At 38.0% G+C, this 25,197-nt stretch overlaps 2 protein-coding genes across 2 annotated transcripts; both read left to right on the forward strand.

The window, feature by feature from the left end:
* Nucleotides 1-12,931: 12,931 nt before the first annotated feature.
* Nucleotides 12,932-13,945, forward strand: LOC121134394 (olfactory receptor 5B12-like). The gene has a single exon (XM_040732587.1). The coding sequence runs from the start codon at nucleotides 12,932-12,934 to the stop codon at nucleotides 13,874-13,876; it is 945 nt and encodes a 314-aa protein (XP_040588521.1). The 3' UTR covers nucleotides 13,877-13,945.
* Nucleotides 13,946-18,827: 4,882 nt separating this feature from the next.
* On the forward strand, nucleotides 18,828-19,757 carry LOC101828848 (olfactory receptor 5B2-like). The gene has a single exon (XM_005063794.2). The coding sequence runs from the start codon at nucleotides 18,828-18,830 to the stop codon at nucleotides 19,755-19,757; it is 930 nt and encodes a 309-aa protein (XP_005063851.2).
* The last annotated feature ends 5,440 nt before the right edge of the window (nucleotides 19,758-25,197 follow it).

Raw genomic sequence — 25,197 nt, forward strand, 5'->3', positions numbered from 1 at the left:
GCGGGAAGGCTGCTCTCAAGGAAAAGGCTTCCCTTTACAAATGGTGATCAGAAGTGGCATCATGAATTTCCATGTAGAATGACAAAAGCTTTAAAGGAATTTTAGAAACAAAAGAATGGAAAAAAACATGGGTTCTTGGTAGCAGCATTTTTCTCAGGTGGGCTCTGTTTTGCGATCGCCAAGCAGAGTAACATGGCTTGTTTAAGGCAGTCATCCTGACTCAGCATAAAAAAAACAAAGTTCTTTTAAGAGGCTCTGCTAACAATTCAAAGGTGTATATGTACAGCTGGAAGTGGCAGAGACCACATCTCCAAGCAGGCAGTTTTGCTGGATGTTAGACTGTGACAGTGAGCTGGAATCATGCTTATGCCCGCCATCTTGGAAAAACTGCAGTTTAAACAGCCACAGTTTTAACAGATAAGACATGTGGCCAGAAAAACATAAAGATTTACAGTAAAGTCAGACTTGGATGAAGAAAAACCTCTAAAGGTTTACAGTGTTTTTAAAACTATAAGACTGGGCTGGTTTAACCCCCAGAAACAGCTGACCTGACAAAGGTTAACTTTTGAATCCCAGGCATCAGCCTGGGAATCCAGCATGGGACTGATCAAAACCTCCTGAATGAGGCTGTCAGTGAGGAGGCCTTGGTAATCTATTGAGCCTTGGGCAGTAGATCAGTACTCATCCCAAGTATACACATGGACTTTGGACTCCCATCCAACAATGTGAGATGCACTCTCACCCTGATCTCTTGGGGAAGGGTCTAGGCCCTGCCCTGGATGAAATGACAGACTTTGGTCACCCCCATGGAGGGCCTCACCCTCCGCGGGGAAATGAGGGGATATTGGGGGGTGGTTGGGAGAGGGCACGGAAGGAGGGGAGGAAAACGGAGAGGGACCTGGAACTGACTTGTGAAGCAACCTTGTTTCTAATCTAAATTTAAACTTAAAAATAAATAATAATAGAAAAAAAAACAAAAACTGTACGTAAGATTGAGAGAGAAAGAGAAACGACATAGCAGTAAATAGAGAAGCCGGCTGTGGTGGCACACGCCATAGGAATTGCTCCAGAGGCAGAGGCAGGCAGATTTCCAAAGAGAAACCTGTCTCAGAGAAATAAATAAGAGTGAAAGAAATAGAGTAATAATAGAGAAATAAATAATCCACGTAAAGATGGAAAATACACAGAAAGTCTGGATACTGTATGCTATTGTGTTTTTCAGTTTTTTGATTGCTCAGGAAGGAACAACTGCTAAAGCACACTTGATTATAAATGCTGCTAATTAATTCAACTTATATCTTTTGAAAATGCCTTGACTCAAAATTTAAGTATAAGGATGTGTTACTTGGGAAAGGAGTTTTTGTTTATGTTTCTACAGAAAATGAAAAGCTGAGGATTCCTTCCAGACTTCTGTGGTTTGATGAACCAAGACCCCCAGAAGCAGTGGACCAGGTGTTCCAACAACTGAAACAGCTAAGATGATGCACCCTTACAGACCCTTAAACAAGGACTTATACGGGTTTCTGAGTCTTGCCATGATCCCCATGGTATGAACAGTACCCCCTTCCAGCATGAAGCAGTCTGGAATGAGCGACGTCCTAATTCCCATCTTGTTCATAAACCTTTATTTTCATTTATATGGGATTGCTTATAATTGGTTAATGATCACAGACAATCTCTTTTTAATGGTAAAAGGGGAATTATGGTATGGGTATGGTTTTTCATTTATTGATACAAATTCAAGGTCGATTTTGTGATGCGCATATTTCTCCTCTTGATTAAGTATTGTACTTATACTGATCTTTTAAAACATAATGCATAATTCAATACAGACTATAGATAGTTACTTATAATAGTTATAACTTATAGTTAGGTTAGTTAGGTTTTCTAGATAGGCAGAGATATATTTGAGATAGACAGTCTTCAAACCTTTCAAAGACCTTCAGAAAATGGCATTTAAAATGGTTTAGGGTTTTTCTTGACAATGAGAAATGTCTGCTCCTGGCAGCACCAATTACATCTGAGAGGAAGATGGGCATCGAAGAGACTTGTTATGGAGTTTGCTTTCAACATGGCAAGATTAGCCATTTGGGCAAGAAACTGTTCTTGCCTGGATTGTTTGACTGTTGTTGTATAATCTGGACATGCAGGGCCCACAGGAAAGTGACTACTGAACTCAGTCTTACAGGGTTCCTGCTTCATGGAAATGTCTACGAGACTTTCTGCAGGACACAGAAATGACTGACAGACTGCCAATGCAGATGGACAGTTTTGAAATTTCCTGCTTTGCTGAGAAATCTTCTGGATACATTGTGGTATATGGGCTGAAGATGGATGCCCCAACGTTACAGAGGAACTTTGGGTGACTGTCCAGGTAGCAAGATGTCTCTGTCAATCCTAGTGTTTATATATTATCCTTCTGTGGTCTTTGATGGAGTTGAAGACAGATAGGTATAATTATAGTTTTCCTTAGTTATGATAAAAGATAAGCTACATACAGGACTTTGGACTCACAAAAATGGGATGGATGATATTTTCTTTAAATCTTGCTAAATGTTGGCAAAATATTCTGTGTTCTTACTTGAAAACTGTTCTGTTATATATAATTTGAGTATGTTAAAGTTAAGACCCTTCTTTTTGTTTAAACAGAAAAGAGGAGATGTTGGGGAAGTACTGTGTATTTGTCAATAAAGCACTGTTGGCCAATAGCGAACCAAGATAGGTTGGACTAGGCGTCCAGGAGGACTCTGGGAAGGAGAAACAGAGTCGAGATGTAACGCCATGGGGTAGGAAGCCCAGAAACTTCTCCAGTAAGAGACATACTTAGATTAACAATTATGGGGTAATTACTTAAGTCAGAGCTATCCAGTAAGAAACAAGCAAGGCCAACAGCTTCATAATTAATATAGTCTCCTGTGTGTTTATTTGGGACTGATGCGGCTCTAGAATCAGGCTGGCAGGAAGGCTTCTCTCAAGGAAAAGGCTTCCCTTTACACTGTTCAACAAAGCAATGTCTGGAGGCATCACCATCCCTGACTTCAAGCTCTATTATAGAGCTATATTCCTGAAAACAGCTTGGTATTGGCACAAACTGGTCCAGACTCCATGAATATAGTGCCAGGGAGGAGACCACAGAAGTCACTGGGGCCTTGGGTAGTAGACCAGTGTTCACCATGGTTTATGAATGAGCTTTGGGAGCCCATTCCAAATAGAGAGATGCTCTCTCAGCCTGAACACATGAGGAAAGGCCTAGTTCCTGCCCAGGATGAAATGACAGACTTTTGAGATCCTCCCCAAGGAGGGTCTCACCCTCCCTGGGGAATGATGTGGAGATTGGGTGTGGGGTTGGGGGCTGGTGAAGAGTTTTTTGGGTCACTTATGTAAACTATCATATCATCTGCAAATAGTGAAAGTTTGACTTCTTCTTTTCCTATTTGTATCCCCTTTATCTCCTTTTGTTGTCTCATTGCTGTAGCTAGAACTTCAAGTACAATATTGAAGAGATATGGAGAGAGTGGACAGCCTTGTCTTGTTCCTGATTTTAGAGGAATTGTTTTGAGTTTCTCTCCATTTAGTTTGATGTTAGCTGTTGGTTTACTGTATATTGCTTTTATTATATTCAGGTACATTCCTGTTATCCCTGATCTCACTAGGAGCTTTATCATGAAGGGGTGCTGGATTTTGTCAAAGGCTTTTTCACCATCTAGTGAGATGGTCATGTGGTTTTTCTTTCGCAGTTTGTTAATATGGTGCATTACATTGATAGATTTTCTAATGTTGAACCATCCCTGCATTCCTGGGATGAAGCCTACTTGATCATGGTGGATGATTTTTCTGATGTGTTCTTGAATCCGGTTTGCGAGTATTTTATTGAGTATTTTTGCATCGATGTTCATGAGGGAAATTGGTCTATAGTTCTCTTTCTTAGTTGTGTCTTTGTGTGGCTTGGGTATCAAGGTAATTGTAGCCTCGTAGAAAGAGTTTGGCAGTGAGCCTCCTGCTTCTATTGTGTGGAATACTTTGAGGAGTATTGGAATTAGCTCTTCCTTGAATTTCTGGTAGAATTCTGCACTGAAGTCATCTGGGCCTGGGCTTTTTTTGTTTGGGAGACTTTTGATGACTGCTTCTATTTCATTAGGGCTTATAGGTCTGTTTAGATTGTTTATCTGTTCTTGGTTTAGTTTTGGCAAGTGATATCTATCCAGGAAATTGTCTATTTCCTTTAAATTTTCAAATTTTGTGGAATACAGATTTTCAAAGTATGCCCTGATGATTCTCTGGATGTCCTCAGAGTCCGTTGTTATGTCCCCTTTTTCATCCCTGATTTTGTTAATTAGCATGCTCTCCCTCTGTCTTTTGGTTAGTTTGGACAGAGGTTTATCTATTTTGTTGATTTTCTCAAAGAACCAACTCTTTGTTTCCTTGATTCTTCTCAGTGTTTTCCTGGTTTCTACTTGATTGATTTCAGCCCTCAATTTGATTATTTCCTGGCATCTGCTCCTCCTGGGGGAGTTTGCTTCTTTTTGTTCTAGAACATTCAGCTGTGCTATTAATTCTCTAGTATGACTGTTCTCCAGATTTTTCATGTGGGCACTTAGTGCTATGAACTTCCCCCCGTAGCACTGCTTTCAAAGTGTCCCATAGGTTTGGGAATGTTGTGTCTTCATTCTCATTGAATTCGAGGAAGTCTTTAATTTCTTTTTTGATTTTTTCTTTGAACCAGGGATGGTGCAGTTAAGCATTATTCAATTTCCATGAGTTTGTAGGTTTTCTGCAATTTGTGTTGTTGTTGAATTCTAATTTTAAAGCATGGTGGTCTGATAAGATGCATGGAGTTATTCCAATTTTTTTGTAGCTGCTGAGGTTTGATATGTTGCCAAGTATGTGGTTGATTTTAGAGAAGGTTCCATGTGGTGCTGAGAAGAAGGTATATCCCTTTGTATTTGGGTGGAATGTTCTATAGATGTCTGTTAAACCCAGTTGGGTCATAACTTCTATTAGTTCTTTTGTTTCTTTGTTAAGTTTCTGTCTGGAGGTCCTGTCTAGCGGTGAGAGCAGAGTGTTGAAGTCTCCTACTATTAATGTGTGAGATTTTATGTGCATTTTGAGCTTTAGTAATGTTTCTTTCACGAATGTAGGTGCCTTTATTTGGGGCGTAGATGTTTAAAATTGAGACTTCCTCTTGATGTATTTTTCCTTTGATGAATAGGAAGTGTCCTTCTTCATCTCTTTTGATTGATTTTAATTTGAGGTCTAATTTGTTAGATATTAGGATTGCTACACCCGCTTGTTTCTTGGGACTGTTTGATTGGAAGATCTTTTCCCAACCCTTTACTCTGAGATAACGTCTGTCTTTGATGTTGAGATGTGTTTCTTGTATGCAGCAGAAGGAAGGGTTCTGTCTTCGTATCCATTCTGCTAGTCTGTGTCTTTTTATAGGCAAGTTGAGGCCATTGACATTGAGGGATATTAATGACCATTGATTGATGATCCTTGTTTGTGCTTGATTTATTGTTAGTGAAGTTATTTTGTGTAGTTTCTCCTCCCTTTTTCTTTTGGTGTTTTGTAAAGTGTGATTATATATTGCCTGTGTCTTTGTGAATGTAGTTATCTTCCTTGGCTCTAGGTTTTCCTTCTAGCATTTTCTGTAGAGCTGGATTCATGGATACAGTATTGTTTAAATCTGGCTTTGTCATGGAATATTTTGTTTTCTCCATCTATGGTAATTGAGAGCTTTGCTGGATATAGTAGTCTGGGTTGGCATCCTTGTTCCCTTAGCGTTTGTAGGACATCTGTCCAGGATCTTCTGGCTTTCATCGTTTCCATTGAGAAGTCAGGTGTAATTCGGATAGGTCTGCCTTTGTATGTTACTTGGCCTTTTTCTTTAGCTGCTCTTAATATTTTCTCTTTACTCTGTAGGTTTGATGTTTTGATTATTATATGGCGAGGTGACTTCTTTTTCTGGTCCAGCCTATTTGGTGTTCTGTAAGATTCTTGTATTTTCATAGGCATATCTTTCTTTAGGTTAGGGAAGTTTTCTTCTATGATTTTGTTGAATATGTTTTCTGTACCTTTGAGTTGTATTTCTTCGCCTTCTTCTATACCTATTATTCTCAGGTTTGGCTTCTTCACGGTGTCCCATATTTCCTGGATATTTTGTGTTAAGGATTTGTTGGTTTTGAGATTTTCTTTGGTTGACGACTCTATATCCTCTAATGAGTCTTCAACACCTGAGATTCTCTCTTCTATCTCTTGTATTCTATTGGTGATACTTGCATCTGTAGTTCCTGATCGTTTACCCAGCTTTTCTATTTCCAGCATCCCTTCATTCTGTGTTTTCTTTATCGTTTCTATTTCAGCTTTCAATCCTTCAACTGTTTGAGTTGTTTCCTTAATTTTTTGGTTGTTTTTTCCTTGGTGCTCTTTAGATTCTTTGAGAAATTTATTTATTTATTGAATTTTCCCCCATTTCATGGATTTTTTGTTTGTTTTTTCTTCTATTTCTTTAAGGGATTTCCTCGTTTCTTCTTTGAGGGTCTCCATCATCTTCATGAAATAATTTTTAAGGTCTGTCTCCTCTTCTTCATCTATGTAGTGCTTTTCGGGTCTTGCTGGTGTTGGATCCCTAGATTCTGGTGGGGTCATGTTGGTGTTTCTGTTGCTGAGTGAGCTCTTATTTTGTCTTCTTCCCATCTCTTCTTCCAATGGGTGCTGGTGGGGTCTTTCCGTCTCCACTGGTCTCCTTCCTTCCTGCAGCTGAAGCTGGGGATGCTGACACGGAGTTTGGGGCCTGGAAGGGCTGATATCTTTCCTGAAGCTGGACTCGCTGGGGTTGGGGTCTCGGAATTGCTGATGTCTTTGCTGTGTGGGCGGGTCTCCTGAAGCTGTACTCGCTGGGGTTGGGGTCTTGGAAGGGCTGATGTCTTTCCTGTGTGGGCGGGTCTTCTGGATGCCAGGAGCGAAGATCAAGGGCATGGGTGTTGGGCAGGGGGTCCTGCCGGAGACTGAATCTCACCTGAAGCTGGACTCACTGGGCTTGGGATCTTGGAAGGGCTGATGTCTTTTCTGTGTGGGCAGGTCTTCTCTTTGTGGCAATTGTAAAGGGTAATGTTTCTCTGAATTTTTTCTCAGCCCTTTATTGTCTATATATAGTAGAACTACTGATTTTCTTGAGTTAATCTTCTACCCCGCCACTTTGCTGAAGGTGTTTATCAGCTGTAGGAGTTCCCTGGTAGAATTCTTTGTGTCACTTATGTAAACTGTCATATCATCTACAAATAGTGAAAGTTTTACTTCTTCCTTTCTAGTTTTTTAATCCCCTTGATGTCCTTTTGTTGTCTTATTGCTCTAGCAAGAACTTCAAGTACAACATTGAAGAGATATGGCGAGAGTGGACAGCCTTGTCTTGTTCCTGGTTTTTGAGAAATAGCATTGAGTTTCTCTCCAGTTAGTTTAATGATGATATCAGTTTGCTATATATTACTTTTATTATACTTAGTTATGTTCCTTTTAACACTGATGTCTCCAAGACCTTTGTCATGAACGACTGTTGAATTTTGTCGAAGGCTTTTTCAGCATCTAGTGAGATGATCAAGTGATGTTTCTTTTTCAGTTTGTTTATGTAGTGGATTACATTGATGGATTTTTGTATGTTGAACCATCCCTGCATCTGTGGGATGAAGCCTACTTGATCATGGTAGATGATTTTTCTGATGTGTTGTTGGATTTTATTTGCCAGGATTTTCTTGAGTATTTTGCATCATAGTTCATGAAGGAGATTGGTCTGTAGTTCTCTATCTTAGTTTTGTCTTTGTGTGGTTTTGGTACCAAGGTAATTGTAACCTCATAAAAAGTGTTTGACAATGATCCTTCTGCTTCTGTTGTGTGGAACAATTTGAGGAGTATTGGTATTAGCTCTTCTTTAAATTTTTGGTAGAAATGTGCACTGAAGACATCTGGGCCTGGGCTTTTTTGGGTTGGGAGACTTTTCATGATTGCTTCTATATCGCTAGGAGCTATAGATCTACTTAAATTGCTTAGCCATTCTTGATTTAATTTTGGTAAGTGATATCTATCCAGAAAATTGTCCATTTCCTTTCAATTTTTGAATCTGGTGGAGTACAGATTTTCAAAGTATGACCTGATGATTCTCTGGATTTCTTCAGTGTCCATTGTTATATCCCCTTTTCATTTCTTATTTTGTTAATTTGAATGTTCTCTGTCTGCCTTTTGGTTACTTTGGATAAAAATTTGTATACCTTGTTGATTTTCTCAAGAACCAACTCTTTGTTTTATTGATTCTTTGAATTGTCTTCTTTGTTTCTTCGTTATTGATTTCAATTCTCAATTTGAATATTTATTGGTGTTTACTCCTCCTGAGTGAGTTTGCTTCTTTTTGTTCTAGAGTTTCCAGGTGTTCTGTTAATTCTCTAGTGTGACTATTATCCAGTTTCTTCATGTGTGCAGTTAGTGCTATGAACTTTCCTCTTAGCACTGCTTTCAGAGTGCCCCATAGGTTTGGTTTAATTTGTGCCTCCATTTTCAATGAATTATAGGATGTCTGATTTTTCGTTATTTCTTCCTATACCCAGGAGTGCTGCAGCTGAGCATTGTTCCTATTAAGTATGCTGTGTATGTGATACAGGATTTCCTTCTGTATACTGTGAATATGTGTTGCTTTTATTTGTTGATAAAGCCTATTTAGCCAATGACCAAGCAATATATAGCTAAGTGGGAAAGCCAAACAGAGACAGAGAAAGAAAGAAGGGTAAGTCAGGGAGACTCCATGTAACAGCTGAAGGGGTAAGATTCCAGAATATTACTGGTAAGCCATGGCCATGTGGTGATATGCAGATTATTAAAATGGGTTAATTTATAAGACAGAGCTAGCCAGTAATAATCCTGAGCCATTGGCCAAACAATTATATTTAATATTGGCTTATGAGTGATTATTTCATAAGTCGCTGTGGGAACCAGTGAATGGGAGAGAAACCGGCCTAGGGAGACCAGCAGGACAGAGAAAAACATTCAATTCAGGTATGTCTCTGTACTTACATTTGTGTGTCTCTTGTTTTGTTTGTTTTGTATTTATTACAACAACTGTACTTAAGCACTACAAATGCAAAGAATATTTCTTATTTTGCATGGACCTGTTATCAAGTGTTGACACTGTAGTTAAAACTCATCAGGGGTCAAAAACAATTTAACACATTGACCTTTCTTCTCAAAAATTAAATAATTAAGGGAAAAATAATTAAGGGAAGCATACATGCAATGTAGACACAAAGATATAAATTTCTATCCCTTAACTTTACTGCCAAAAAATATTTCCTATAGTTCTTTTCTTACCAAAAGAATTTTTAAAAAATTAATGAACATAATCCTATAATTACTATTGATAAACAGAGTTAGATTCTTGTAGAATCTTTAGTTACTCATTTACCAATTTTTGTGAGATAAGGGCATGTTGTAGTCCTCTTGGGATATTTTTCCCATGAGAGCTCCATGACTTTCCAACTCTCTTCTGGTTACCGCTTTTTTACATGTGAAGTCTCCATTGGCCTAACACTAAAGTAAGTGAACCAAAACAAGAGCCTTTTTATTTTTGTTATTGATCTGACTATTAATAGTTGTCTAGAATCAACAATTAATTTCTCCCTAATGGCATGTTAGCAAGAGCATGTTCCCTAAGGAAAAATTACAGTGGTATTATTTGTTTGGATAAAACAGTAATCACACCTTACCAAGTATGATAAATGATGAACTTTACTATTTTGTCACACCAGGCCTTCTTCAGGGCAGGTGTCCTTGGGGTTACCTGTCTACTATTCCTTTTGAGAGATGAATATATTATTAAATTTTAATAGGGCAGATAATGTATCTAAGAAAGACCAGGAGACCCAGGAGTAGAGCTTGTGTTAGACAGTTCCAAAGTCAGTTGTGTTATTTTCTTTCCTGCTAAATACTAAGTAAGAGTCTCCAAGTAAAGACATTTTCTTACTTTCAAGGACTGAATTATGAATTGAACCCTAATTACATATGAAGGTGCGAGATTTTCATGCTGCTTTTCTCAGGTAAGAAAGTAAGCCTATGGATCAGACACATAACCCTCATGAACTTGAGGACAGAAGGAACCAGGAGAACCAGGAGATTACAACCTGTGAGATCAGATACCTTTCTTAGGTTCACTGAAAGCTTAGACTAAAATGTTTTGTATATTGTTGTACTTTGTATCAGAGATAATCAGAGGCTGTATGCCCAAATACAGTGGTGATATTATTTCAAAAGTGTTTATCTTAGCCGGGCGGTGGTGGCGCACGCCTTTAATCCCAGCACTCGAGAGGCAGAGGCAGGCGGATCTCTGTGAGTTTGAGGCTGGGCTAGACTGATAGCCTCCAAAACAATACAGGGAACCCCTGTCTCATAAAAAAAGTGTTTATCTTATGACATAAGGCAATTAATAAGTCATGGGTCCCTAATTTGCTTAAAGTTAACTTGACTGATTTTAAAATAGGTATTTAAACTACTATAATCTTGTTTGGCTCTTGTGGGGAAAGTGATAATATGGGTTATCTTAATTAATTCCAGAGTTGATGAAAAGACCAAATGGTGGTATCATTTTAAAATGTTATTGCAATCAGGAAAATCATAGCAATATTTTTAAAAGGAGGAATGGATATCAATAAATGAGAAAATATCAAACTTAAGAACAAGTAATGAAATGTTCCTAGTTACAAAATCATATGATATAATTACGATATAAAAATATATAAACTCATGGTCTATTTCTATCCATAGAGACTTACCTGGTATTAGAAACAGGACTTATTAACCATTACATAGACTGAGCAAGGCTAAATCACTGTTTTAAAATTGTAAGAAAATAATAAATCGCTGTGCTCTTCTTAAGAAATGGAAAGTAAGAAAAACAGCTTAATATCTATTGGCCTGGATGTTTGCTTCAGTAAGAAAATTCCCGACATTAGGAAATGCGTTATTGTGCTACTGGGGACCAAGAAGTCAGTGAAATTCTTTTCCCTGAAGAGATACCATACTTCTTAAGAGAATGGACAGCACCTGGTAGTTTATATGGATTCTTTGTTTTAATCTTTTAAAAAAGATATCCAAAGATTATAGAGCAGGACTCTCTAAACATTTGAAGATCCAGTTCTTTTATACACAGAGACCCAGGATATATCATTTGCTCTGAGTTGCATTTCCATGACATACATATATATCTTTGAATCATTTTATTTTCTAACCCTCTTTTAATAAAACTCAAGTAATATTCAAATACATGTTGTTGCTCAGAAAAGATATAATAAAATATATTAATTAAGAAGAGTAGTTGTCGCCGGGCGATGGTGGCACACGCCTTTAATCCCAGCACTCGGGAGGCAGAGGCAGGTGGATCTCTGTGAGTTCGAGGCCGGGCTGGTCCGACAGCCTCCAAAACATTACAGAGAAACCCTGTCTCGTAAAATCAAAAAAAAAAAAGATGAGTGGTTGTATCAAACACCTCCCTACTAAAGTTATGTGTCATTGCTAGCCAACATGTGAATGCTATATTCTCCACAAGAGCAGGTAGTGCTCTTAAACATGAAATCGGTTCTCTAATTCCCATTTCAAAATTCTAAAATATTTAGGTGAAAGTCATTTACAATAAAAGCAAATTCAAATTTTATTTGTAAACATTTCTGATTTACAAATAAGTTGGAGGTTCAATAACATGCATTACTAAAGCATGACTAAATTTTCTTATGCAATTGATAGCATCAATGATAATGGGTTCTTTAAATTGTACATTTGTAAAGATTCAAAATTAATGCCTTCTATAACTGAAAATGTGATATTTATCTTTCTAAGTGTGAATTACTTCACTTGGGATGCTTGCTTCCAGCTCTACCCACTTACCTGCAAATTTTATATGTTCATTTATTTTGTTTTATCTTATCCAAAGTTTCTTGCAATCTGAGAATAAAAAGAAAATGGTAGTTTGGGAAGGTCCTCCTACACTTTAAATTTTATAAAAATAAAGGCAATTATTGGATGAACTTATTATCCACATTTTATGAGTCCACTAAGAATAGATATGTAAGTTGATATCCATGGTGACTAAAACACAAAAGGATTCTTATAATTTGCTTGACTGGGATGGCTATCTACATACAAAAAGACAACTCTTATATGAATAAAGGCTATATAAAGGATAAAAGGAGAATAGAGTATAGTAAAAATTCAAAGAAAATGAATTTTATCACCAAACTTTCAGTTTCACTTCATCTGGATGCTGCACAGTAGACTTGAAGCCATGTATAAACCAGGGATGGGGACCTCATGACACACCACTGACCCCCAACCTGCACAATATTGAGACATAAATTTGGGATATTTAGACTCTATCTCCAATGAATGGTATAAGGCTAACATTTTCAAAGCCCACAGTTTGATTAGTCACACCAGAATAAAAGCTGAAAATTGAAGGAAACATTCAAAACACAGAAAAAAAAGTTGTGTACTCCACAGCATTGCATTATATATATTATCCTGACTAAATGATTCTAGCTCAATGAAACAAATAATTTCACTTGTTTTTGAAAGTTCAAATACAGACTTTGAGTTTTTCATAGAGCAGTTAATGTGACAAACTTATATAACCACCACCCACCTCACCCCACATCACCTATGACTTCAATTCAGTTGTCCATGGAGTTACTAGATTAAGATACATCATATCTTCTGAGAAACAGTATGACTGACCATTAATTTAAATTTAAAATTTGCTGCATGACTTGCTTAAATCAGGATGCTGGAAAGGAGTATATGCACAGTGAGAGAAGGCATGGAGAAGACAAGCAGAGTGCATCATCAGTCTCCCCTCCAGTTCTCATCCTGATCTTTCTCTTTGTGCAGGGAAGCCCCATAATCCCTAATGGAGAACAGAACAGAGGTGACTAAGTTCATTCTTGCAGGGCTAACAGATGACCCGGAGCTCCAGATTCCACTCTTCATTGTCTTCCTTCTCATCTATCTCAGCACTGTGCTTGGGAACCTGGGAATGATAGGGTTAATTCTGCTGGACTCACATCTCCACACTCCTATGTACCTTTTCCTCAGTCACCTATCTCTGGTGGACTTTGGTTATTCTTCAGCTGTCACACCCAAAGTGATAGCAGGTCTCCTTTCAACAGATAAAATCATATCCCACGATGCTTGCGGCACCCAATTCTTCTTCTTTGTGGGCTTTATAACCACAGAAAGTTTCCTCCTGGCTGTCATGGCTTATGACCGCTATGCAGCAGTGTGTAAGCCCCTGCATTATACCACCACCATGACCACAAACACATGTACTTGCCTGACTATAAGCTCCTATGTCTGTGGCTTCCTGAATTCCTCCATCCACACTGGGAACATTTTCAGGCTGTCCTTTTGCCAGTCCAATGTGATAGACCACTTCTTCTGTGATGCCCCTCCTCTCCTGGCCCTATCATGCTCAGACACCTCTGTCAGTGAGATGGTGGTTTTCTTTGTGGTGGGTTTCAATGCTCTCTTCTCTATTGTAGTCATCCTGATCTCCTACCTGTTTGTATTCATCGCTATTTTGAGGATTAATTCATCAGAAGGACGCCAGAAGGCCTTTTCCACCTGTGCTTCCCACCTTACTGCAGTCTCCATCTTCTATGGAACAGTCATCTTCATGTACTTACAGCCCAGTTCCAGCCACACCATGGGCACTGACAAGATGGCATCTGTGTTCTACACCATGGTCATCCCCATGCTGAACCCTCTGGTCTACAGCCTAAGGAACACAGAGGTCAAGGGCGCATTCAAAAAAGCTGTGGGAAATGCAAAATCTTCTCTAACATTCAAATTTTAGTTTAACATCAAATGTACAATAAAGCAGTTTCATTTACTTTCTAAATATATGGAAAATATTGACTATTCAGTCCATGTATTTCTAATTATAAAATTTTTTCAGCTAGTTGTGAAGCTTGAAGATGAAAGCACTTTTAAAATAAGAGGTCTAGAACCAATTAATTAGAAGCAATCAGTCACCAAGAAGGAATAGTAAATTTAAAGATCTTTTCAGAAGAATATGGTCACATCCACTATCTCATGCTCATATACACATACACATTCATGTATCCATTGTGCACTGCACACACATCTCTCTTTCATAGTAAGCTCATGGGAAAAATCTATACTAGCTACACAAAGGACCATGGCTAGTATCTAGAACAAATAAACAATATCTAAAAAAATAATGGAAATAAATATCTCAACTTAAAATTTGGGCATGGAACTAAACAGAGAATATTCAAAAGAAGAAACACAATTTGCTATCAAATGTTCTTCAAATGTTCAAATTCTGAAACATGAGGGAAATTCAAATTAACACCACTTTGAGATTTCATCTTACTCCTGTCAGAAAGGCTAAGATCAAAAGCAAAAGCCAAAGATAAATATTGACATCAATGAGGGGAAAGGAGAATAATTTTTCACTGTTGGTGGAAGCAATATATCAGCATTTAGTCTTGTCATACAGATGGACTTTGAGAGCCCATTCCACATGGAGGGATGCTGTCTCCTCCTGGACACATAGGGGTGGGCCTAAGCCCTGCCCCAGATCATATGACAGACTTTTAAGATTCCCCCAAAGCACAAGGGCAATCACAAAAAGGGTGAAGAAACACTATAAGAGCCAGAAGCAGCAGAAGTCTGCAGCAAAATACTGTTTATTGGATATGATAGATCTGATACACATATAAACTTATAGAAATGTGACTTCATACACAAGATTAAATCAACCAAAGCCTCAGCATTGATGGAGGAAGATCATAAATCCCACTCATAGCTAATTAGCTTTTGGCAATATGACTGCTCAGGGAGAAACAGAGAGTTTCTTTCAGAAATGCAACCCTTGAAAGACTGCCCATATAGTTCAAGGAAATAGCCATATGCTCACACACATACCAGCCAGCACTAAGCCAAGCTAGGCCCTCCATGTGGGGGAGACAGTTGTGAAGCTTGGACTATCAGAAGGGACCCTGGCAGTAGGAACATAATACAAACTTGGTACATGATCTAGCTTCTTTGAGCCTATTCCCTGTGGTGGTATACCATGCTCAGTCTTAATGCATGGGAGAGGGGCCTGGCCCTGCCTCAACCTATTATGCTAGACTATGTTGACTCTTCATGGGAGACCTTACCTGTGAGGAGGAGTGGACTGGAGGCAGCCTGAGAGGGCGGTGAAGGAGGGTGGGAAGAGACAAGGGGGATGGGAGGAGGTGAAGGGGTAGGAGGAGGAGTGGGAGGGAGAACTGTGGTTATAATGTAAAATTAAATTTAAAAAATTTTAAATGGAAAAAAATAAAAATGTTTCTCTAAATTTAATTTTTTTCATACAATGTACTTTTTCCTCCCCCAACTCCTGGGAGATCCTACTCACAAACCTACTGATCCAACTTCATGTCCTCTCTGTCTCTCTCTCTGTCTCTCTCTGTTTCTCTCTGTCTCTCTGTCTCTCTCTCTCTCCCTGTCTCTGTCTCTTTCTGAAAAATGATTAAACAGAAAGTCCACACACAAAAAGTAATAATTGAGTTCACTGCATGGGGCCTGCCCTGGAGTATAGTTGATATACCCAGTGAGAATCCCTAGGAAGAAACTGATTTTCCCTTTGCCAGTGGGTATCCATCACAAATACCCTTCAGTGCTGGGAGCTGGTACTCCATCTGACTTGAACCTGTGCAGACCCTTATGGACTGCCAGTCTCTGTGAGTCCATACGTGCATCAGTCCTATCGTCTGTGGAAGGCATTCTGGCTCTACAGACTTTCTGCCTCCTCTTCCACAAAGATCCATGAGCCCTGAGACAGAGAGGTTTTATGAAGCCATCTCATTTAGGGCTGAGTGCTATGAAGTTTCTCACTCTCTGCTATTGTACAAGTGTGTATCACTGTATAGGCATCATTTTTATAGAGATACCAGGGATTCAAACTCAGAACATAATACTTGTGACACAAGCACTTTACTGCCTGATCCATCTCTCCAGGCCTGGTAAACATAATGCCATACCTTAAGTTCATGTAGTTTTCAAATGATATGCTCAGTTATAGATGCTGGCTTAAATATATGTCTAATCAAGTTTAGTTTGTAAAATGTTTGATTTCTGCTCAAACTTTATATTTGGAAGCCTAAAATGACAATTGGTACTAACATAACTAGACAGAAGCAAGAGAATATTGAACAGTAAAGAGACCATAGATAAAACAGTATTGTATGTTGTTTAAAAAGCTAGAAAGAAGGATTTTAAAAGTTCTCACCATGAAGAAATGACAAAAATTTCAGGAAACTGATATGTTTAGCATGAATTTTGACCTTACACAAGGCATGTGTGTACAGAAACATCTCCCGGTACCATACCACAGGAATATACATAATTCATATTTTTAACATTTGTCAGTGAAAATGAATTTATATTATAAAAAGTTGTAACCATTTTGATCCCTACAGACTAATAATCGTTTCTTCCCTGGGAAGGCAGAATGAAGAACGTCAGGTATTCACAGAGGGAACCTCTCCAGAGATCTCCAAGTCTAAAAAATTCCCTCCACATCTCTGTCCCAGAACTACCAGCCTAACTCCACAGCATCTCATTTAGAAAGGACACACCACATGCTATTCTCATTGAATGTCATTTAGTCCTTTGAATGGTAGTTACTCTTACCTGAGAATTTGCTATAAGCCTTCAATCATAATTAAGGTACATAGCCAAAGAAAAAGTCATGTTTAATGATCTCCAAATGATAACCTCTCGAAGATATATATCTCAGATTTGTCATTTATAGACATAACTAGGGAATCAGATATGAGATGTGATTTTACTATGTTTATTTTATAAATATGAAAGAAGTAGATGACTCTTGCAAGAGGACAGAAAAAAAATGAATGATAGATTTGGAACTTGGTTAATGTAAATATGATTTTACTGGTTTTTTCTTTGCCTAAGATTGGAACATTTGCCCACTAGATGAGAAGGGACTTATGCAATATCCCATGGATGATTTCATGATTTTGGGCTGACTACTCTATGATGAATGCTCTTTCTTTTATAGAAATCTGGTAAGTATCTATACTGCAAAAACATTAAAGTCAGAAGTTTAACCCATGTAGAAGCAGATGGCTGTATGTATCTGCTTTGAGTTCCTTGAAGATATGAAAGTGTTTTTAAAACCATTATAAGTGGTTGATCCAACAAATGTGAGCCTGAAGTATTTGTAAATGTCACAGTGTTCACTACAGAGACTTGGTGATTTGTTAGCCAGGGTGATTCTGTACCCAAAGTGATAAACAAAGAAAAAGTTAAGTGGTGATTGTATCACATTCTGTATATATTTGCACCTCTGTGGAAGTTACAAAATACAAATACCCAAAAGAGTGAAATGATATGTATTGAAATGTGAAAATGCTCCTGAAAATGAACTATGCTTTAACTTGCAACTCAATCCTTATTCTTTCTATCTCATTCTGATTCTCAAGAAGCGTATCCAACTCCTGAATCTTGAACATTTTTCCTCAAGCAGTTTATGCAATTTTAGAGCATCACATTACTCAAATACTGTTTTCTTGTTGATAAAGTATAACACTTCTCTTACATACTCCAATGCTCACAGACACGCCATTCATATATAAATCCCTTGTGATATTGCTAAGCCTTATCTATCACCTCAAGCAGCTAAGGTAATAATTTTTAATATTGGGTTACACCTAATGTTTTAAGAGGGTTTGCACCTAGTCTTATTGCATATTTTTATGCCATGTTCAGTTGATATTCCTGGAAGGCCTGCCCTTTTCTGAGGGGGAACAGAGGAGCAGTGGATCTGGGGGACAAGGTAGGTAGGGTATAGAGAGGAGTTGGGGGAGATGCAGTTGGGATGTATTGTATGTGAGGAAATAAATTTTAAAAAGAGAATAAATGTTATTTTGAAATTCTATTTCACAAAAAAGCATTCAAATAAAATATTCTCCAACATGTAAGTTGCCACTAAAAGAAATCTGTGAAGTGACAAGTAGCACATAAACTAGAAATAGTCAAAGCTTGCTCTCCATGATTTGGTTTTGTCAGGAAAGTAATATAAGAAAATACAACATTTAATAAAAATCAGTTCCCTTATCCCAACCAAGAAATTTTTCTAAGGAATTTTTTTATTTTTGTAATGACCTGACTATTTATTGCCTTCTGTAGCAAAAGGCACCAGGTCTGAGATGAAGCAGACTTTGGGGAAATGCTGACAGCTAGGACGAAACCCAGAAACATGATCAACACACCTAGTCAAAACACACACACATAAAGCCAAGCTTACTTCTGTGATACTAAGACTAATCTTCAATAAAGGGTCTCATTTCAAGAAGGGGTCCACTAAAAGTTATATATTGACATTCATATTACATAAGAAAAATGACACCCCCCAAAGCTAGGCTGCTTTACCTTTTTATTACTTATTCTGTTTTTGAGATTAAAATAAACTCACATGGTTTTCTTCTTCCCTTTCCACTAAATCCTCCCATATACCTCTTTTGCCTCTTTCAAATTTGTGACCTCTTTTTTCAAGCAGAATATAGACGTATAAGTAGATGTGGGTAGAGAGGTGGGAAGCATCTGGGAGGATGTAGAGAAGGGGAAAGGATATGATTAATATACATTGCGTGAAAAAACTTTAAGAAATTTTTTAAAAATATAGTTTATATTTTTCAAGTTCAATGGAATTTCAAATCATCATTATCTTTTTTTCCTATTGCTACAGAGAATCTAATGATTATAAAGTGATAATGATGGAGAATAGGACAGAAGTGACACAGTTCCTCCTGTTGGGACTCACAGATGACCCAGCACTGCAGCTTCCACTGTTTATCACCTTCCTCCTCATCTACACCATCACCCTCGTGGGGAACCTGGGGATGATCCTACTGATTCTCTTGGACTCTCGGCTCCACACACCCATGTATATTTTCCTTGGCAATCTTTCTCTGGTGGATTTTTGTTACTCCTCAGCTGTCACCCCCATAGTTATGACTGAGCTTCTTGGAGGAAACAAGGTCATTTCCTACAATGACTGTGCTGCTCAGATGTTCTTCTTTGGAGGCTTTGCTACTGTGGAGAATTATCTCTTGGCCTCAATGGCTTATGATCGCTATGCTGCAGTGTGTAAGCCGCTACACTATGCCACCACCATGACTAAAAGTGTGAGTACATGGCTGATTATTGGCTCTTATGTCATCAGTTTCCTGAATGCCTCCATCCATATTGCAGACATATTCACTCTCTCCTTCTGTAAGTCCAATGTGATCCATCATTTTTTCTGTGATATTCCAGCAATTATGGCTCTCACTTGTTTTGACGATCAATTTAGGGAACTAGTTCTTCTTTACATTGAGAGTTTAAATATCTTTTTTGCTCTCATAGTTATCGTGACATCTTACATGTTAATTTTTGTCACCATCTTAAAGATGCACTCAGCAACAGGACATCACAAGGCGATAGCCACCTGTGCCTCCCACTTCACAGCAGTGTCTATTTTCTATGGGACTGTCATCTTCATGTATTTACAACCCAGCTCTAATCATGCCATGGACATAGACAAAGTTACATCTGTGTTTTACACCATGGTCATTCCTATGCTGAACCCTCTGATCTACAGCCTGAGGAATAAAGAGGTCAAGAATGCATTCTTAAAGTCGATACTATATCCTTTAAAGTGAAGATGTACTCATTTGCTGAAGGCAAAAAAAGTAGGATTTTAATTTAACTTTATGAAATGCATTGTTCCTAGCTTCATTCTTCTCAGATCTCCTGCATGTACTAAATTAAATTTGATGCCCTAACCAAATTACAGTAGATGAAATAATTTCTTTCTTCTTCAAAACTCTTAGAAAAATATTTGAAACAGAATTATATACTTGAATGATATAAGATACCTTAGGGTTTTCAAAATCTCATTAATAATACTATTATATCACTTAATTATATACATTTTTCCTACTACACCTCAGTGAAAATACACATAAAGCAATTTAAAGATAAATACCATAGACTGAAGGAATACCTGAAGGTGTTCCATGAGATGCAAATGAATGTGGTAAATCTTATGGAACTACATTTGTGATGTGGTTATCTGTGCTGCTTAATTTAATGTGCTCATCTGCCTGGATTAATGATGTACCTCTGACCATATTTCTAAGAGTTCAAGAGTCTACCATTAGAAGTAGTTAAATTTGAAACTAAGACAGTCTCTCATCTATGTGGCTGGGCATGATCTCACCAGTTAGAGCTCAAAGAAGTACAAACGCCCCCTCTGTCTCCCTCTTTCTTTATGCCCCTCTCTTCCTCTTCACCTCTAACCTTTCTTCCTTCCCCTTTGCCCTGAACATTCATCTCCTCTCACTCATAGACATCAGAACTGATGACCCAATCCTGACTATCTTTGATCTTCAAGATTTACACCAGCCACAGGTACCTCCCTTTTCTCAGCCACCTCCCTTTTCTCAGGCTTCTGAACTCAGATTGTGTTAATCAGCATCTTCTGTTCTTCTAAAGCCTGAAGGGGGTATCAAGGTATTTCCCAAACTCTATATCACATGAGTCAATGCCCACACTATATATCCTCTTATTTGTCCTTGTATATTATACCATATTGATTGTTTCTTATGAGAACTATGGAAACTACAAAAACATATAGTGAGTTTGATGTTTTGAATGAGAAATGTCTTCTATAGGCTTATCTGTCTGAACACTTGGTCCCAGTTGGTGGTGCTGTTTGAGGAGATTTAAGTAGTAGAGCCTTGCTAGATAAAGCACATTTCTTGGGACAGGCTTTTGAATGTTAATAGCCTTACCCCATTTCCAATTTTCTCTCTACTTAATAATTGTGATTGAAGATGTGATCTCTTGACCTCCAGTTCCTTCCACCATCCCTGCCTCTTGCTGCCATGCCTACTGTCATGATGAATACTTATCCCACCAATACCATAATCCTAAATAAACTCTTTTTTCTTCCATTAGTTGCTTCTGGTGATTTGAATTGTATCACATGACAGAAAAGTAATCAATACAGTGATTATGATCTAATCTGTCATTTGCTTTTTAAAACATAACATTTGTATAATATTTATTTCTCTGTATGTTGGCATATGAGACTTGAGTGAAAACATGAGAAATAACTGAAATTACATGTGTTCTATTTAATATTCACAAATGAAGAATTCTGAAATTTCCTATGAATTAATATTTCTGCTAGATTAAGTCAATTTCTATAACCATACAGTTTTATACTTGAAATTTCAAAAGGTGAAATAAAACACAAGAAAGTGGAGGTCCAACTGAAATATTATAATGTATTCATATATAGTTAACCGTAACCATCATCAACTGGTATTTGAATCAAGCTGAGAAATTAGGAGGTGTAATTTTCTTTAAAAGGGTGTTTTGGAAACTTTCATAATGTCCATTTATTATTTTCATTTCTTTTTATTTAAATTAAAAACAATCTTATTTTACATACCAATCCTAGTTCTCCTTCCCTCCCATCCTCCCATTCCTCCCACCATCTCCCCATCCCACACCCCATCAACTCCTCAGAGAGAGTGAAGCCTCCCATGGGTGATCATCAAACTCTGTCACATCATATGGGGCAATACTGAGGCCCTCCCCCCTGTATCTAGGCTGAGCAAGGTATCCTCCCATAGTGAATGGGCCTTGAAAAAAAGTCAGTTCATGCCCTAGGCATAAATGCTGGTTCCACCACCAGTATCCACATAGACAAGCCCCCCAACTGGCACCTAAACTAGGGAGTCTAGTTTAATCTTACACTGGTTTGTGAGCTCCCACTTGCTCAGGACAGCAGTTTCTCTGGGTTTCCCCAACGTGGTCTTGATCCCTTTGCTCATCACTCCTCCCTCTCTACAACTGGATTCCAGGAGTTCGGTTCAGTGCTTAGCTGTAAATCTCTGCTTCTGCTTCAATCAGCTAAAGGATGAAAGATATATGATGGTATTTAAGGTAGTCATCAATTTCATTATAGGGAAGAGCACTTAAGATAGTCTCTCCCCCAGGAGGTGGTGGTGTACGCGCTTAATCCCAGCACTCGGGAGGCAGAGGCAGGCGGATCTCTGTGAGTTCGAGGCCGGGCTGGACAGACAGCCTCCAAAACAATACAGAGAAACCCTGTGTTGTAAAACCAAAAAAAAAAAAAGATAGTCTCTCCACTATTGCTTAGATTCTTAGTTGGGGTCAGCCTTGTAGATTCAAAGGAATTTCCCTCATGCCAGGTTTCTCCTTTACCCCGTAATGGCTCCCTCTATCTCTTTCCTTGCTCTCCTTCTCTATCCTTCTCCCAACTTGGCCTTTCTGATCCCTCATACTCTCCTACCCTTGTCCCTTCTCCCCTCCTCTTTCTCCTGCCTCACTGCCCACTCTCTTCATACTCCCAATTTATTCAGAAGATCTTGTCACTTTCCCCTTCTGGGTGGGGTATTGTCATGCATGTCTCTCTTAGGGTCCTCTAGGGTTGTGGATTATAAGCTGGTTATCCTTTGCTTTATGTCTAACATCTGCTTATGAGTGAGTACATACCATATTTGTCTTTCTATGTCTTGGATACCTCACTCAGGATTGTTTCTTTTAGTTCCATCCATTTTCCTGTAAATTTCAATATGTCATTTTTTTGCCACTGAGTAGTAGTCCATAGTGAATATGTACTACATTTTCTTTATTGATTCTTTGGTTGAGGGGCATCTAAGTTGTTTCCAGTTTTTGACTATTACAAATAATGCTGCCATGAACATAGTTGAACAGATAGATGTCTTGTGGTATGAGTGTGCATCCCTTGGATATATGCCCAAAAGTGGTATTGCTGGGTCTTGAGGTAGATCCATTCCCAATTTTCAGAGAAACTGCCATACTGATGTCCAAAGTGACTGTATAAATTTGTACTCCCACCAACAATAGAGGAGTGTTCCCCTTACTCCATATTCTCTCCAGTGTAAACTGTCATTAGTATCTTTTTTTACTTTAGTCTTTCTGACATGTGTAAGATGGTGTCTTAGAGTTGTTTTGATTTGCATTTCCCTGACAGCTAAGGATGTTGAGCAATTTCTTAAGTGTCTTTCAGCCATTTGAGATTCCTCTGTTAAGAATTCTTTATTTAGATCTGTATCCCATCTTGAAATTGGGTTATGTGGTGTTTTGGTGTCTAGTTTCTTGAGTTCTTTGTATATTTTAGAGACCAGCCCTCTGTCAAATGTGGGCTTGGTGAAGATCTTTTCCCATTATGCAGGCTGCCATTTTGTCTTGTTGTCTGTGTCTTTTGCCTTAGGGAAGCTTCTCAGTTTCAGGAGGTCTCATTTATTGATTGTTGATCTCAGGGTCTGTGCTACTGATGTTGTATTCCAAAGTAGTATCCTGTGCCAATGCATTCAAGGGTACTTTCCATTTTCTCTTCTAAGAGGGCGGTGTGGCTGGATTTATGTTTATGTCTTTGATCCATTTGAACTTAAGTTTTGTGCATGGCAGTAGATATGAATCTATCTGAAATCTTATGCATGTCAGCATCCAGTTATGCCAGACCATTCATTTAAGATACATTCTTTCTCCATTTTATAATTTTAGCCTTCTTGTCAAAATAACAGGTGTTCATAGATATGTGGATTAATATCAAGTTTTTTTATTCAATTCCATTGGTTCACTTGTCTGTCTTGTGCCAACACCAACTTATTTTCATTACTATAGCTCCACAGTAGAGCTGGAAGTCAGGAATGGTAATAACTCTGGAAGTTCCTTAATAATATAGAATTGTTTTGGATATCCTGGGTTTTTGTTTTTCCATACAAAGTTGAGTATTGGTTTTTTCAAAGTCTGTGAAGAATTGTGCTGGGATTTTATGGGTATTGCATTGAATCTATGGATTATTTTTGTAAGATTATCATTTTTATTACGTTGATCCTACCTATCCAAGAGTATGGGAGATCTTTCCATTTTCTGATACCTTCTTTAATTTCTTTCTTGAAAGACTTAAAGTTCTTGTCATACAGGTCTTTCATTTGTTTAGTCAGAGTTACTCCAAGATATTTTATGGTTTATTTGGCTGTTATGAAGGGTGATGATTCTCTGATTTCTTTCTCAGCTTGTTTGTCATCTATATAGAGGAGGACTGCCGATTTTGGGAGGTTAATCATGCATTCTACTTTGAAAGGTGTTTATCAGCTGTAGGAGCTCCCTGGTAGAATTTTTGGATCACTTATGTAAACTACCATATCATCTGCAAATAGTTAAAGTTTGATTTCTTACCTTCACATTTGTATCTCCTTGATCTCCTTTTGTTGTCTTATTGTTCTAGCTGAAACTTCAAGGACAATATGAATAGATGAGGAAAGACTGGACAGCCTTATCTTGTTCCTAATTTTAGAGGAATTGCTTTGAGTTTCTCTCCATTTAGTGTGATGTTGACTGCTGGCTTGCTGTATAATGCCTTTATTATGTTTAGGTATGTTCCTTTTATCCCTGATCTCTACAAGACCTTTATCATGGAGGAGTTTTGGATTTTTGTTGAAGACTTTTTCAGCATCTAATGAGATGATCATGTGCTTTTTTTCAATTTGTTTATATTGTGGATTACATTGACAGATTTTCATATGTTGAACAATCCCTGCCTCTCTGGATGAAGTCTACTTGATGATGGTGGTGATTTTTCTGATGTGTTCTTTAATTCTGTTTGCCAGTATTTTATTGAGTATTTTTGCATCAATGTTCATGGGGGAGATTTGTCTGTAGTTCTCTTTCTTAGTTGTGCCTTCGTGTGATTTGGATACCAAGGTAATTGTGGCCTCATAAAAAGAATTTGGCAAACACCTTTCTACTTCTTATTGTATGGAACAATTTGAAGAACATTGGTATTAGCGCTTCCTTGAAATTTTAGTAGAATTCTACACTGAAACCATCTAGCCTTGGACTTTTTTTGGTTGGGAGAGTTTTAATGACTGTTTCTGTTTGATTAGGGGTTATAGGTCTATTTAAATTGTTTATCTATTCTTGATTTTAATTTTGGTATGTGATACCTATCCAGAAAATTGTCCAATTCCCTTAAATTTTGCGATTTTGCAGAGTACAGCTTGTGTTTTCTTTACTGATTGTATTTCCACTTTCAGG

Source organism: Mesocricetus auratus, unplaced genomic scaffold (genome assembly GCF_017639785.1).
Source record: "Mesocricetus auratus isolate SY011 unplaced genomic scaffold, BCM_Maur_2.0 Super-Scaffold_4256, whole genome shotgun sequence".
Taxonomy (NCBI): Eukaryota; Metazoa; Chordata; class Mammalia; order Rodentia; family Cricetidae; genus Mesocricetus; species Mesocricetus auratus.